Raw genomic sequence first — 17,377 nt, 5'->3', positions numbered from 1 at the left:
ACCTGATGGTGCACTGGATCACCCGTAGATTTTCTGAGAACCAGCATCTATATTCTCTGTGTCATAGTCGTCTTTGTATTTAGCCGGCTATCTATTCACCGCAAGTGGTTTTTGAAACTGACCTCGTTATAACCAGATGCTTCCTCATCACATCTCGCGAGGACTCTTTTGTCGAGACATGACCCTCTCTTATCCCGAGCGTGCCATGCAGTCCGATACAGAGTGCGGCCACCAAAACAGTGGTTTACGTTACGATGTTGGTTGACACAATAAGTTTGCCTGTCTCAGCTCTTTGATGATCAGGCAGCCTGACTTGCGACGATGCCATAGGTGATTTTCCCTAATCAAGTTCGTACAGACAAAAATTAAGAAAAACTGTGGCTCCACTGCTCAAAAGTATAGATCGCCGGTCTATCCGAAACGAATGAACCTGAACTCATCTGTCGAGGTCCTCCCATTCGGATATCCAACTCTTAAAATCTAGAAATTCAGAGTGTGAAGTTTGCAACGGCATATGAACTTGTCTAATGCCAAACACAGTAGGCTCTGTTTTTTTCATATGCATGGTAACGGTTTTACTACTGACCGCTATTCTCCATCCTCCTCTCTTTCTTCCTAGGTTTGACGGAGAATAAAGGGTATTTTAGACAGTTGAAACTAGATTAAACATCGTATTTGACGTTACTCATCTTCCACCCAATGTGACATGTAAATCTTGGAACGCTTGCGAGCACACCGTGAACATGCTTGGTTCAGGCTAGATCTAGCGGGTGCACCGGGCGTCTTTGGGTCGATCACGATTGTTAAGGCGATGCAATATTGATTCTGTGAAGCTGGTCCAAAATGTGTAAATGTCTGAAATTGTACGCACCAAAATGAACCAAGTCATTACCATATTAAGCGTTCAACTCACTCATTAGTTCACCTGAAGCGGTTTGCACAGGATGGACGATTATTTTAACAAATTTGGTGTAAGTTTGTCACTAAAATGTCTATCTTCTGGTGGTGATTTGCTAACTTAACACATTTAAAATCGAAGAAGTTCAATAATTTGCATAACGCCAAAAATTAGACAACTAGATTGAACATCTGTTTTACTTCTCACATTTTCAGTGTTTCGTGAAACCAAAAGATCTCACGCACTTTTTATTATCTATATACAAACCATCTATTCTGATTTCCAATCATACTTAAAAACAGCGGCAACTACTGCGTCTTCGCCTATGTCAACTTACTGCGCAGGGATATTCAGCCTTAAAAACGCAAAGTTGCTTAGAAGATAAAACAAAGCGGACAGAAATTCTGGCTTTATTTTCATCCGAGTCTCTGGGCGACACTGGAGAAAATGCATTTTCTCTTTGCGTGAGAAAACACATTCTGACACTGAATAAGAAAAGGACAATGAGTAAAACAAAAAACGTTGAATTTTTTTAGCTGGAAGTACACATGCACACCACAGTTTGAAGAATAAATCAGTAGGATGGGATCTAGTGAGAAGACACTGTTGGACACAAGCAATCTGCGGTTATGCAGCAAATAAGTCACAACGTACTACAATAAAATCCTTATAAGCGCTGGGAACGAGATATTTTCCATTCCGTTCTATCATCGGACCTTCGTGAACGAATGAATTTGGCTGGTCCTGTTAAGGTCCACCTAATTTTATTTGATCGTTGTTTAACTTGACGATAATTCGCATAGTTGAGTGACGGACGAGTAACATGAACAGTGTCTACCGATTCTGACACTTTCTCCTCCACTTATGTGAGAGCTCGGTGTCCACTGAGACTTGGCGATCCTCGCATTTGTGGCTTCGTGGTTAGACAGGTTGGTTACCGGGCTTTGTTGATATGATCTAATTTGGTTTGCATCATCATCTTGCAAACTGCGATACGTCATGCTTGGTATGAAATGTTTATAGCAAATCATTTATATACATATATATATATATATCCCGTGATTCAGTCAATGACAACCAAGCATCCGGTTTCGACTACGTCGAACTCAACCAGACAGATAACCCCGGACATCACGTTGTCAGATGCAGAGTTAGTTGTGGCAGTTAAACAATCAAACAAGCAGCCGTGATTGGTTCCAGTTAGCCTTGGAGTAAAATGCTGTGGGTCTTCCACCGAAGGCGTAGTCGACCTGAGTGTGTTTCGTCTATTTTACTTGCACTTTAACTCCCAAGTGCTATGGAACACAATGTGGGGTAAAACCACTCTCCGGTGTACTCGAGTACGGTGACCACCTCTCTACAACACCCTTCTTCGGCATCTTTTCCTGATGCCGTGCAGGGAATTTACTGCACAAATTAGCTGATTCAATGGTCCTGTTGGATAAGTAACACTAATGCGGTTTTTGTATTTGATGTGTTGACATTTTTGACACTGCTGCGTACATTCGCGCATCCTTCCAGATCTTGTGTTGATTCTGGATGTAACCTCAGAGTATCTACTTAGTCTTTCGTGTGTGTATCGTGTTGAGTTCCCAGAATAACTCCTACTGCCAGGCCATCAGTTATTTAGTACAATTTCATACACCAAATATGTCAAAGGTACGTATGGTTGCTGAGTATTAGTTAGGAGTTAATGACTTATGGCATGATAAGTTACCAACAGTCCTGGCTTTTACATCCTACTTTTAACAGAAGCTGAGATATTTCATTGTGCTCAGCAGGTCTCTCTCTGCTTCATTCTAATCATTTAATTAAGGTGGAAATTTGTCAAGCCGTTTGTCATCAGTGTACTAGTAAATCCTACTCAGATGCTTATTTAGGTGTCTCGGGTGCAAGCCGATATCATGCAAAACTACAAGGTTTGTGGTAGTAGCCTCTTCCTTATTTACACATTGGTTTATTCAGGATAAAGCAGAAAAACCAGGAAAAACTCAGCAATCAGGTCTTGAGTTGCCAGTTTTCTTCCTCCGTCATAGCTCTGAGACCAGTACTCAACAATCAATTTGGCTTCCTATCTTTCTTCCAGGTCTCTACTCAGTCCAACGGGGAGGAATTCCAGTGTTTCCGGTTGTAGGTTATTCGTGGCACGCAATGCTATTACACTGATCTGGCTTCACGCGATTTCGCCTAAAAACAACAGAATATAATTTACTTAGATCGGGATACTCGGAAGACACTGTTTACAAAACCACAATGACCAACATTTATTTGTAATTGAGACAAATTTTGGGCAATACCGTTCATCTTTTGAGAAGGGTCATGTCAAACTTTCTACCCCGCCTGAGCATAGTAGCTAATATCCGATTGAGATTCTTCCAGGTGGAGCTCACAGTTAACAAAAGAACAATGTGGATTAATATTTGGCCATTAGTGCAGTACACATATTCTAACCCAATAGTAGTGCAGGTATAAAACACGTGGGCGGCTTATGCTCAGTCTACGGTTGGTCAGTCAGTGTATGAAGTTGAATCCACAGGAGTCTTCAAATAATATTACTGTACATAGTATACTATAGTACTGTACATTACACCTCACAGTTTTCCCTCGCTGAAGGGGTTAGTTGCTGATTTTCTACTGTCATTTTCACTTGGCGCTTAAACCAGAATCATTCTTAGTTCAACAAATTTTCACTGTCGCAGACACTTAGATGATAGAAAACTGTACAACAGTTGCCGTCAAGACCACAAGTTTAATGAGAAGATCTTCTAAGGAGGAAACCACCAAGCTTCTGCCTTATTTTTCTTTGGAGGGCGAGATCCCATGTGTGTGCAGATGAGACTTCCTCCTGGCATAGCTGTTCGTCCTTGAGAGAACTTAAGATAGTTTTAGTATATATGCTTGGTCGTTAAGCCACACAGTAAAGGGCAAGATAGTTACTAAGATAATGAATGATACCATAGGTGGAAGTATAAAGCTGATGGTTTGCTTGTCTGGAGTGAATATGAGCAGCAAAGTCATGCGAAGGAGTCAGTTTGGCTGGAGTTACTGGAATTCTGCTGTTCGCTCAAACCGTTTGTGGGTATTCAGCACAGTATACTCAGCCGGATAGCCAGCCATCCCGAGGACAGTCATCAAACTGTCATTATTGGTTGGTAAGAATCCACTAAATAATAGCTGCCAATGCCGAACGTTTGATAAAATCTGCAGTCAGCCAGGGTTTCATGGAGTGGATTGTTCGCTTGCCATAAAACTTGGATATCCCCTTAAATTACTTGCTCGACTCAACAAGAATTTTGTATTATGGGCTAGACACTGTCCACACTTTTCGACAGCACTTGATTGCTTCTCAAAGGTAACATGCATGGAGGTGGGATACGAAAGACGTAACCTCTTGGCCTAGTATTCTTTGTGGTTCCGAGTCTGTTTTTATCATGAGAAACTGTTGCATTTTCTTTGCTAACGCTCGCCCGTAATTTCGTATGATACCCTTCACTCTGGATGCCTTCTCCATCCATAAACCGCGGAGTTAGCAGAAATATTCCTGCTAGATTACCGCATAGGATGAATTGGCTTCCATTCCCCTTTGGATGAGGCCCTTAACGGTCAATTTAATTCGCTCTGTGAAAATGGCTCACTTCGTTTTTTTTTGGTGCCCAGCTACGCTCGCCACCGTTGCTGCTGTCAAGCGAGTGATTTCCTCTTTCTCAGGAGCGTTTTGGAATATGGGATAAAATATGCGCTTGCGAGGTCACTTAGTCATTTGCTTATTTACACAAATCCTCATGGAGGACATTTTCGTAAGCCCTATCCGTACAAAAACTACCATTTATCGAGGCGCATGGTAATAGTTTTCATAAAAATACGGTTGGCTAAATCGTTTATGTGGTCTCACACGCATACTTCAACCTTAGACCTGAAGATCGCCAACCTACATTACAAACGAGTGTATTTCACGTATGGCGTGCAATTCGGCGTTCAGGTGGAACTTGAGGTAGGCAACAACTCGGGAACTGCGTCTGTCTAATGAACCGGTCAAAGGCTTTCTGAGCGCTTTAAGCAACCTTATGAATAGTGTTTTTTACATCTTCAGTATAATATAACCCTACATTTCGAACACCATGCCAAATGAAATAAGGGGCCACCTTTTTGCAGGATCTTTAGTCAAAAATAACATGAACAAGAGATTCAGCTGGAATTCAGTTGGATCTTCGGCGAAGTCCAGATTAATTTGCTAACAGGAGTATTCTTCGAAGTGAAATCCTGTGTTTTGTATGTGGTCAGGTTGAAGCTTTTGCAACACGTCTATGCAATCCAACCTTTTGTTACCGGAAATGATTTATGGGACCGCATAATTCGCCTAGGTTATGTAACATGCGACATCTGGTCTACACAACGACTAATCACGCTGACACTTTAGTCCACTAGTCAGATTGTTGCGCATACAACATATCTATTGTTTTCGACGACTCATGACTCCTTTTGTAGCTCTTTTTACCGCTCACTTTCTTAACCGTGTAGCCGTCTTATGTGCATTAACCTGAGGATGAGATTACAAATTCAGTGTGTCCTTTAATTGTGTTTTAATAATATTATAGAATATCTTAGTAATACTTCTTTTAGCAGCTCAACAGTTCCCGGGGGACTCGGTTCACATGAGCGCGTTAAAAAGTGAAAAGCTACTTATGACAGCATAAACTTGGCTTGTCCAGTTCAGCAAATCCTGGGTCTTCAATTCAACTGGTTTTCGGAATAAAGTGCTTTCTAATATTCAAAGGGTCTGGTAATTCGTAGAAGAGTGAAATCTGATGGGGACATTATATCGGCTGTATTGTATTGTCGAGGTGGATTTGACTTATCTGTAGCTGTTGTGCCGTCATTAAATCCATCTGTTCTTTTTGTTTAATTTTTGCTTCCTTCCGACTTTCATCGATCCATTCCAATTTCAGATGGTTAATAAATGAAAAGGAATTTTCTCGAAAGTGTAGTGAATAAACTTATAGGCCCAAAAGCTAAAGTATCCTACATCGAACGTCAAGCGGATGCGTCATCACACCGCGAATAGTTCTCAGAGCACTTATCGGTTTATTGATTGCGAGTGATGAAATGTGGTATGTTATGCTCTATATAGGAGCTGATCGTTAGCTCAGACGGGTCACTTTAGCAGTACAATAGGGTGTGTTGTTAACGGAGTGTAGTCCGTGAACCACTTTCATGTAAGGACGTAGGATGATAGGACGGGTGAAGTATTAGATCAGTGTTAGATAATTAGAAAATATGACCTACGATTACCACTCTGTCTGTTTGGGCTGCTGTTTGAGAACGTCTATTGGGATAGCGATGTTCGTGTCTGAAAAAGTGTACATGAAACCATTAATGGAGACTTCGCAGTATATAATACTAAGGAATTTCTGAATTTAAGGTTAGAAATGGAGAGCTTAAAGCAGTTTGCCGCAGTTTATATACTGGGGAGGCCGATTCAGACATACGGTGGGCTAAAGGGTATGCAGTGAGTACTTGAAGTTCACTCTGGCCAAACGGGCTTATGGAGTGAGCTTGTCAGAGCGATATTTATCTGTATATATGTTTGGCAACTTTCGAAATATTTTTAAGGAAACATTTTCTGTAAAAAGGGCGATTTATTGTTTATAGGGCTACTGAGCATTTGTGCCCCTTCCAACTGTTGTCGAGTTTTCAGACGGATATAGGACCATGCATCAATCTCGACAATTCCAGATTTAGGCTAGCATTTGACATGATTAATTGATTGGATTAGTTGGTTGAATAGGTTGATCAGGTAAAACTGATTAACCCAGCTGTGACCGTGTTTCTTTATCTGAAGAGGTGCGGGGTTGGCCAGAAACTTGCAAAAAGTTAGCCTCCTCCTGGAAACACAATAGTTGTCTTGACCTCAATGGTCAGTCAAAGGTATCTGGTGTTCAATGAAACTACCGGAAATATCCTATTAGCAACCTTCCAGAAAAAGTTCTGCTGACTCAACAGAACGCATCGACTTTGCCCGGATCCATTGGCTTAGCCAAAATGGACAATGTACGAAATGCTTTTTTCGGAGTTGAACTACACCGGTAAAAGTCATGATGACTTAGTCGAGGCAGCTGGATTTGAAAGCATCCATGGAAGTTGACTTGTTTCTAGCTATCCGTTTCACTTCAAATCTTCATTCGCTTATAGAAGTTTTCTTGAAGTGAGCATAGGGGGACCAAGAAAACAATTACTCCGCCGACGTGTGATCATTTTTAGTTACTAACCTCATTTCTTCATCATTACAGTCGCTGCGGAAAGTTTTGATCCTGAGGTCGAAGATAGCGGAGAATCTGTCATCTACCCCAAAACGGCTGCTCAAAGGCAAAGGATCAACGAAGCGATACAGTCCATTTTTATTTTCCGTTCACTGGACGAGGTAAGGTCTATCTAGCACATGCATCCGAAAAATGTGTTTTAATTCAGCATGTTAGGCTAGCACATCAGAGGAATGGATTGGGTCGTTTTGATGTCGCCTCACTTGGTTTATAATTTCCATCAAACCAACTTGCATGCTTTTTTGCTTGTTAAGGGCCGTGAGACAACCTGCTGAGTTTTATTGAGTAACTTTGGGCTTCTGAGTGACTCCACAGATGCAAATAAAATACGACGATAACCAGCGGAAAGTAGATTAAAAAACTGTTGTTGAATCATTGGTACAAGTTTGTGGTACTGTCGTTGGTCGTACCGGCTTAGTAGATCGGCAAATCTTTGCATTCACCGAATAAGCACCGTCGATTTTAATTAAAATCCAGATAATCCTTGGCAGTGGGCCTAAACACCCCTATTCACGCCGCAGACCAGAGCGGGAGAACTAACAGTTTGGCGATTTGATCAACACCGCTTCATTTTCTGTGTATTTCGGTCTATTTCTGTCAAAAGAAGAAAATCTTGAGAGCTCCGTCCAGGCATCTGTTTGGCTATTACCCAACCTCCTTCTTTGATAGCACTCTATGGCTTTGAATCTTTGTATCCCATGGATCTTTTAAATTTCAATGTTCTGGAGGACTCTCACATTATTCCTAGTCTTTAAGGATTAGATATTAAAAAGATATTCTCGTTCTTTGGCTTGCATTCAAAAGCAGTGACTAACAACGGTGTTCAAACTACGCGTTACCCTCTATGTGTTCCAGTGTGAGGTTCCATATACCTGGTGCGGACCAAGTCGTTTCATGTTGCCTGCAGTTAAGCTGCGGGGGAGCGGAATGTAAATTCTGTTTTACTATGTGCTTTAAAGTGATATGCCTGGGTTATAGTGCAGTTCCCAGACTTAAAGCTGCCACCCTGTGATAGGAGTGTGAAGGCAGTAAGGTGTTTCCCTCTGGAGACCAGGATGTTCATATTTATGGAAGAGGCGATTCTGCCTTTCCCCAAGGAAAGACGGGTTAGAAAAGGTCAGCCCTAAAATCCACATATTCCGATCGCCAAACGGTTAACCGTGACCACCATTGTATCATCCAGTACGGTCAAAATACTTGCGGAACCAAAGTGATCGCTGCTGTTCAAAAGGGAGTCGCTGTACGCAGCCACATCAGAAAGGGACAACAAATGGCATTACTCCATGCCTTACTCCCTGGATTTGGCCAAAATCCTGTAGCCGATTAGGTCAAACTATTAAGACACCTACTCCGGGGAGATTCTCCACAGAAAACTACAGTGCGCAGCCCCTACCCTTGACTCAGAGGCTCATGATAGGGAACCTCAACCAAACCATCTTCCTCGGTCAGGAGAAACCGAGGAGTATCAGTTGCCGGCAAATTTCTTTGTTCATCGATGTACCTTTCCAGTACCTTTCCACCATACAAGTAAACGTTTTTAGGTCAGTCCACTGTTACTTATTTGAGCGTTGTACCTTATGCACCCCGCTGACTAATAACAATAAACAAAATAACACCTTTCTAAATAGACGGAGTCCCGTCAATGTAGAAGCTTGTCGCACACCAGGTGTGTGTTGATGCTAAACTGTTTGTGCCCGGCACGAACTTTGAGTAAAAACGTTCGCATTACGTAACCTGGCGTCCACCGATCACAAACCAACCACGGATCCAGTTGGATCACATGGCCATCAGCCACCCGTGGACAGCTAAGATTCGCGACTGCAATTTCCTCTGGGGCACACAACTTGGTTCCATTCATACCATGGCGCGTGCGCCAAACAGTTCATTTGCCCTCAGGCCCTCGCAATTCGGTCAGTAGCATACCAATCCAACATTTTGAAGAACTACCGTAGCTTAACAATGTCGATCTGAGCTGGCCCAAAAAATGTTTACAGTAAACCAATAATGTATTGGAAATAAGCATGTAAATGAAGCATGGCAAAATGTGAAGCGAACAACAGCATTCAGTGCTGTCTGTCCAACTTTTCCCATTCGCCCACAAGAGCACTGGATATCGTCAATATCGCTACCCATTATTGATGCCAGGATATGCATACCATCGGGTAGCGAGTACGTCGACGCACGCAAAGCAATCAAGCGCTAAAAAGTAAACAGGAAAGACAGATAGCTTTGGTAGGAACAAAAGATATAGAGGTCTTTTGCTATCGAAGTAGCCGTGCCTTTTATCAATGCATACGATCCACTGGCCCCATGAAAGCAGCGGTTAGTAAAGCGATAAGTGAAAAAGGCGGCCCATTCTTTCACTCATCAAAACCCCGACTAGAAAGTGGGCTTGAGCCTTTCAAAGTACAGTTCAGCCGGCCTTTTGCAACACAGTCTCTGGAAATAGTGCATACGGGGAAATTTAACGCACACCTTAAAAGCCTGTCAGAAGAAACAAAGTACGAAATATCAATAACGAAACGAGAGTAGGAATCAGGAAATGACGGTCTGTATCAAGTTCTCTTCAAAGAAGGTGGAGAATCTTTCACGACAACTTTACCAAAGCTCATGGGCGCGATGTGGAACGAAGAGAAGGAAACGAAATGTTGTCTGCCAACAGTTATTCCTGTCTCAAAAAAGGGTACGCGGACGCTGTGAAAGCACAATTGTATGAGCCTGGTAAATGCGGCACCGCAGGTGCTCTCTTATCTTAGTCTTCGAAGGCTGGCTGAACACAGCGGCACGCAGATCCGTGAAAAACAAGCTGGGTTCCATTCTGCAAAAGGAGGCTTTGGCTGCATTTTTACCCCTCCCCCGACAGATTCTGGCGCGTTGACATTTTGTCCAGCAACCAACAATGGCTATAGTTATGTGGATCGTCAGTCACTGTGGCACTGTCGATGGAGCGTAAATTCTTGACCCTCCGTAATGCGGTGTACGCCAACTCTCGAGGACGTCAGAAAGTTTACTGGGAGTCCTCACCTGGGTTAACCACATCAAGTGATTCCAAACACGGCTATCCTCCTTCACTTTTCTTCTCCAACTTCGTCATTCGTACGAATATGGAAGACTGGCTATCAGCTTTTTATGCTTTTTATGGAATCGAGGTGCTCGCGACGCGTCCCTCACAGATAACTGGATACAGAGGCGACATAGCTGTTCTCGAATGTAACGCCATCATAATGCGGATTACATCGTTTTATCTAAATAATTTTGCCTCACGGTTCGGAATGTGCTCTCCACCTGCAAAGTGTAAGATGTTACTGCGAGACTGGTAGGCTCGAGCCTTAGTCTCATGCTGGTAAATGAGTCACTTGAGGTGGTAGACAAGTTTGTCTATCTCGGTAGCTGTATCTTTCCTGATGGTTTTGTAATAGGTGATAATTCCATCAGGATTGGGAAGGCCAAAGCAGCCGTTGAGAACATGCATCACCTGTAAGGTGAGCAGGACATCAGCTATACGTATAGGGTCGGACTTTCGATGCTAGCATGCACTACGTACTGTTATACGGGTCAGAAGCCTGGCCGTTGCACGCCGAGGATTTCAAAAGACCGTCAGTGTTTGATCGTCGAAGCCCTCGGAGCATTGCCCGATTCTCACGGAAACAACTGATCAGCAATACTGAAATACGTCAAATATTATTCGGAGGAAATAAGTCTCTCATGGTAGATCACACTGCATGGGTTGCACTGGCTTCGTCACGGGCCCCGCACCACTTTTATGCGTGGTATATGGCGTTGAAGGTACATCTTGCCATTTAATCTCACACCAGACCCAGTATGACGGACACTTTGTGCCTGATGTGCGAGTCTTGACTGTGCTAGCGCACACTGCGCCTTGAAGAGCATTCATCATTGTTTGTCCTTTCTTTGGTTGTTGGTCTTTAGACGCGTGTTCCCATACCAAAATCTTTACATACTTTGGGATTCACCTCATCAGACTGGCACTGCCCCTCGCATGATCTCGAATGAGACGTTTCTCTCCTTTCTCCCATATTCTCCTGTTACTCTTTCGCATTCATCGCTTGCATTCACTTTTTATGTGTGTGACCATGCTCTTCAAAAATAAATGATAGTATAGTAGTAGTAGTAAAACTTCTCTGTTCTGCGTGGTCTGTGAAAAAAATCCAATGTGGGCTATATCAGTGTTCTGACACCTTATGCTATAACTCAAGTAATTAGAAGCAGTGCAGAAGAACCATTTACAGGCACATGAGATGTAAATTTTCATCGTCAAGCCCTGTTTTCTGTACACTCAGTTCCTGGTCTCTAACCAAAAAATGTTAGTCTTACTAAGCTAGCATGTGGTGTGGGCATACGTACGACAGAGAATGTAGTTGTGCATGGGACTGATTTTGGAATTATTGGCCACACTTCCATACGATGTTTAACTCATTGGAACGGTATTTTGAAGCCACACCGTTATTAGTCTGCTGAGCTCGCCTGATGTTCACAAGTTCTATGCAACAGTTTCAACTGAAGCAGTGGGGAAATGTTTCCCGACGTAGAAATCAAACGAAGGTCATCATTAGAACCATCAGGATCATCCTGGACGACACAACAATATTGTTCCGTCTTTACCACTAGAGCGTTAAGTGTGGCAGACTTACTGAGGACTAGTGGATTTTCTCAGTGCATACGGCCACTGGCAAATGCCTGCTGAATGGTTGGTTCAATCATAGTCGATCTACCATGACAAGCTTCATTTACAGCTGCTTAACTTAGGTTGAACTGCAGGAGAGCGTTAGTTCCTGCTTCCGTTGGAGTATCAAGGAGTTTTAGAAACGTAAGTGGGATCCAAGTAAATTGTGTGATGAGCTTCAAATATGTACGTTTACATCTGTGTTCGTTTATCTCACTCTAAAAATGCATGCACTGAATCTGGCAGTCTTTGAAACACCGAGTTTGTTAGACTAAACTCATCTGCGATTCCCTGTCAGATTGGACCTTTAAGAGGCCCAACATCCCAGGTTGACATAAAACCATCAATTTTGTCCATATGTCAAACTTACCATAACTAGCTATAACACGAATTAGTAGTCCGCGATTTTTTTCAGGTCGTGACATGAGGCATGCGTCCGCTTAGTCCGAGGTTCTTTGAATAAATGATGATCAGTCAGCATAAGTCTAAAGTTTAAGTCAAGTTTATTCTGAGTGTAACGTGGATTTATTGATCGCTCCCTTTACGCCTTAGCTCCATACGACAGATACCAGCCCTTTAATTTGATTTACGTTTGCTGCCAGAACTGAAAACATCCCGCAACGCAGTTTTTCTGCAACATCTTTCTGACTGTTCGGGTGTCGCAAAGTCTTAAACAATACAATACTCTCTCCATCGATAAATTCTCCAGACAGTAACACCTACATTAGGGAGAGGATTTCGTAGGAACTGAACATTTCAACTGAATTATTCTCATCGGGGAAACAAACCTTCTAAATCGGAAGGAACAATAATCTATTGTTTCCCAAATGGTTGTGCTTTTCCTTTGAAGGGGGACACCGAATGGCACAGATTTCTTGTCGACCACCGAAGCGGTGTTTCTACAAACATGCGAACGGGACTTTACTCAGGCTACCAGAAAATTCGGACTTGGTCATGCGCCATTTAAACATGGCTAGGTACAAGCCCTCAAGCATTTCACAGTTAAGCTGTTGGCTGGAGATCATGCATTCGAAGACTGAACGATAAAACGCATGATAGTCCAATCAGTAGAAATTAATCACTCAGCCGTATCACCTTTCCAAAGCCTAGCCGCCATTCATCCCAGCGGAAGCCAGGTTGCCTAAGTCTTGACAAGAGCAGTCGAGGTGTTCACCCACTTCCTCATATGATTCTTGTATTGGTTGCTGTATTAGAGTACAATTATCGCATTTGGTGGCGAGATAAGTTTTGTTGGTTGAGAAAAACACCGGTTTTTATGGCCTAGAGGGCGTTGCTGACGAACGTCCTACAGGTTCAGCATGTGCGCTTAAACATGAAATACAGCATTTCACGGGCATCAGGTTTCAAAACATTAGCTCCAAAAAGTGTAAAATCCGGTCTGATCATCGTGAAGTCTGTTGAAAAACACCCGCATGGGAATGAAATATGATTGCAGATAGCATGCGGGTCAGGTCGTATTAGTTAACTCTTTTATGGGGAAACTCCATTTCAGATGAAAAATACTGCAAGCCCTCGAAGGTGTCTCCTACATTAGTGATCAGAATATCAAGTTCAATCGAATATACAATAAACATTGTTCTTACAAGGGACAACTATCACGTATTGCCTTTGGCCTGATTGTGCGAAGCATTTGAGGAATGTTTCACGTTGTTATTACACTCTTTTTGCTCATATCATCCCGTCCCATATTATTTCTTCATTAACACTAACTAGGTCGTCGTTGTGTTAGCCATGGAGCGGCAACTTGTTCTGCCACTACATGCCCCTGATAGATCAAGAATTAATCGCAACACGCATCATGTGTGAGAACTGAAAACAGCGGATAAATGTTTTTAAATTTTTGATACAACAACAGTCGGTTTATTTTTCGAGAAGGCCTGGTTACACCTACGTAGCAATGCCGAAAAGCAATGCTTTATTCAAGTGCATCAGTTGTGAGTTTAAAATCTGAATATGATCCAGCGATTACCTAACAGTGACACTCATTTCTATGGCCAGCAGCCTTATACACTATGAGAAGCCATACGCCCGACCGAAGAATGAACTTTAGCTGGAGATTGGTTGGTTCTACATTGTTGCCTTAGCAATAAAGTAAATTTAATTAGAGAATAAAGATTGACCCTTAGTCGGACGATCAGAAAAATGGGTCGGATTAAAATGTCGCTTTCAAGCGAAATTCTTCCATCTTCATACAACCGACGATATGTAAGTTTTGGTTGAACAGGACCAGAGTTCAGAAATCAATCGAATGTAATCGGGCTGAAGTTCACTGGACCTATTCCACTAGACTCGAGAAAGCGGTTGAAGCTTCAAGGAGTTCCAAACCCTCCGCCTCCTGACTAGCGGCTTGAACAGAGCATCTAGGTCAAGAGCGGCTGAGCAGCGTTGGGATAAGGTAATAAAGGATGAATGCTGTTTTATCCCCTCTGCGTTCGAGTTGATCCTAAGGCTAAACAGCTGTTGGTGTCCGAATGGTCACGTTTGAACTATTAGCCTAGAGGTCGAGGGCTAGAAACTCCCTCAAGATTCGTGGAACATGCATATTCCAATAATTCCCCAATAAAGAAAAAACGGATGTATATTGTTTCACGGCTTTTTACTGGCTTCACTAGAGGACAAAATCTCAAGTGAAACGTGTAATTTATTTAACGAGAACTTTCGCTCAGTTAATGAAGTGCCAGTGGAAACTTCTCGTTAATCGGTGTGCAGATTGCAAACGATGAATGGCTTTGATTTTTCGGTGACAAGCTACCTGCGACTTACATAAAGTCTCGGCCCGGCGGGCTACTAAAATCCCCAGTTTATTTAAATGATTTCCATCCATTCCGGTTTAGCTGTCCCGGTATTTGGGCTTGCTAGCAAATAACAACTTCAACCACCCTCTCACTATCCAACTGAATTTACAGTACAACAGATTGTTACACGGGAGGCATTTAAAAGCAAACTCACAAACTTGGAGAAAGCAAATAACTTGGGTCTCTATCCTGTACCTAATTTAATTCGGTGGTTGGATTCACGCGGAAAACATGGAAACTACTCATTCTTTGACAAAGGTTTCACGTTTACGATTATTCGCATTTCACCTTCTTTGTCCTCAGTACAAAAGCGTTCGGTCATTCTTATTGTTAAACCATTTCCATACTACGTAATAAGCAACAACATTGTTTGTTCATCCCCGGATTTCCGAACGGTTGCCTTGCCGATTCGGTTGTCAAGAGCAACGTCAAAATCCCCCTGTAAAGTTACTCTCTTTCCTCACCGTTACAGACTCAGCTGAACAAGGTAGTGGACGCCATGGAAGAATTCCCCGTCCATAAAGATCAGGTAATTATCCGACAAGGAGAGGATGGAGAATACTTCTACATAATTGAAAGGTATGTATGTTCATGCTTCCTGTTATCAGATCACCCTCCATGCATAGCCGATTCCGTTATAGTAGGACGAACACGCAAAGTCGTTATAAATTCGTTGCCTAGGCGACTTAGAAAGGTACTGTGTTCTCATTTCGGAAAGTACAACAAAGCTTGCTGTTACCCATTCGAAACAGATCCGGTTTGACTAACGGCTTACCTGTTCAGCTGGAAATATAGTTATTAGCCCCGATCAGGTGACCCACCAAGAAACTTGGGTACTTCCCGAACGGGAATATTCGCGGAATTCGATGTACTTTTTTTGTAACATCAGGCCTCTTCACATATGCACGAACTTGTCTGGAGATTTTACCGCCGCTGTTTGGGTGTAAGTTAACATGATGGACATGATTCATGCATAGTGGAAACAAATCCTCGGATCTACCAAGAATTCCATTCGGACAGACCAGATTCTTCACTTTTACGATGTCATTCTTGGTTCAGAACACGCATTTTTGCTGCACTGGTTTGCCATGCTGGTGGAGATGACTAACCTTTCTTCACATGGCGAAACACACACAACTTAATTTGGTGTATTGTATTTGGTCAGTTCCGTACAATTTGGTGTTCAAGTTGAACCTAATGTTGATGCGAATTCGGAAACCGCCAAACTGTTTCCAGGAAGTTTATGAGTAGTTTGTTGCAAGGTTGAAAAGCTCGATGCACATAGCAAAGACTGAGCGTGTAAATGTCAGGACAGTAGAACAGGAAATGAAGGTTTTCTCCCTTTTGCTATCTCCTTTATTTTACCTTTATTATTTGATACTGTGGTAATTTAGCTCTTGTTTTTTTTACATAAGGGGCAGGTAGCTTTTTCCATCAAATGCGCAAACTTCCCTTCGCTTTTCCAACATAGTGCGTGCTACTTGTTTGTGACTTCACTTCACCTGACTACCGGCATTTACCATAGAATGTCGGTTGCAGATGTTTCTAGTGATCGGTTGGCATGGAGCTGCATTTGCAGGGCCTTATCATTGATGATGATAAAACGTTTACCGGCCAACGATACATTTTTTTCAATGGCGAACCGAACATCTATTATTAAAAACAGAATGGTTCGGCGGTGATGACGAAAAGTAAAAAGAGGCGATGGTAATGAAAACAAACAGTTGGTTTCGCATCAATTTGTTTGGCTCGATGGTTCACGAAGATAACATTGAGTGTTAAAGCACGTGCAGATTTTAGAAAATGGCTGTGAATGTTTGATATTTCTGTTTACGATGGCTATACGTTACATTCGCTCATTTGCTGGTTCATGTTGGCGCACTTCCTCCTCTAAAATTCAGCCTACATGAGCAGGTTCGCCAAAATACGAATGGTGCATTCCACATCTAACCCACAATTCCTCTTCTAACTTTCTTCCAAGACTGTTTGCTGACCGAACTTGTGTGATGACACTCTTTCCTTATTAGAAAGGCCTTCTTAGCCTGATGAACTTCGCTTGGCTCTTAATTCAGGGGTCAAGCACGTGAATTCTGATGACTCCGACTAGTTACCGTAGATAACAACGAATGTCATCCAAGATCATCTTGGTAACCGGTGTTCACGCAGTTTTCCAGGACTCAGCTGTGCTTGTCTTCCAACTTAACCAGCTAGGAAAACATGCTGAATGCAATATTTCCGACGCTCAGCTTATTTAACTAGTCCTAGAGAAGCAAGAAACACAGATTTGGTCTTTCAGTTATTGACAGAACATTGGATGAATGGTTGAAGGAGAGCTCTATACGGTCTGCTTTTATGTTTTTCAATACAATCTGACCGCAAAACACGAAGGCAGAAGTAGATTCCAAGGAATCGAGCCATTCAGAGTACGGAACGTTTTCTTCTGTGAAAGGGGCGAAGGTTTGATGACCTTTCTATCCCATCTGGATGCACGACAGCCTGAACAAGCATTCGCTGACTTGGGGATTATAGAAATCCACTTGTTCATCATTTTAATAAGGTAGTTAATTTTGCGCGGTGAAAATGTTTATATCCTCTCCATCACACGTGGGTTAGGGTGATTGGGAAGGGAAGTAGGAAAGTTTGTCATGGTCAACTAGACGGT

The 17,377-nt window shown here is 42.5% G+C and overlaps 1 protein-coding gene across 1 annotated transcript in view; it reads left to right on the top strand.

Moving 5' to 3' along the window:
- Positions 1–17,377, top strand: part of T265_00733 (hypothetical protein) — a gene marked incomplete at both ends in the record, with an annotated part of 77,067 nt that overhangs the window by 36,249 nt on the left and 23,441 nt on the right. The window contains 2 exons of the mRNA XM_009164582.1: positions 7,186–7,316; positions 15,188–15,294. Of these exons, the coding sequence (XP_009162846.1) occupies positions 7,186–7,316; positions 15,188–15,294 (238 nt within the window). The remainder of the gene's footprint in view (positions 1–7,185; positions 7,317–15,187; positions 15,295–17,377) is intronic.

The sequence above is a fragment of the Opisthorchis viverrini genome (genome assembly GCF_000715545.1).
Source record: "Opisthorchis viverrini unplaced genomic scaffold opera_v5_7, whole genome shotgun sequence".
Lineage (NCBI taxonomy): Eukaryota > Metazoa > Platyhelminthes > Trematoda > Opisthorchiida > Opisthorchiidae > Opisthorchis > Opisthorchis viverrini.
The sequence above is the reverse complement of the archived record's forward strand: the minus strand, read 5'-3'. Positions and strand labels throughout refer to the sequence as shown.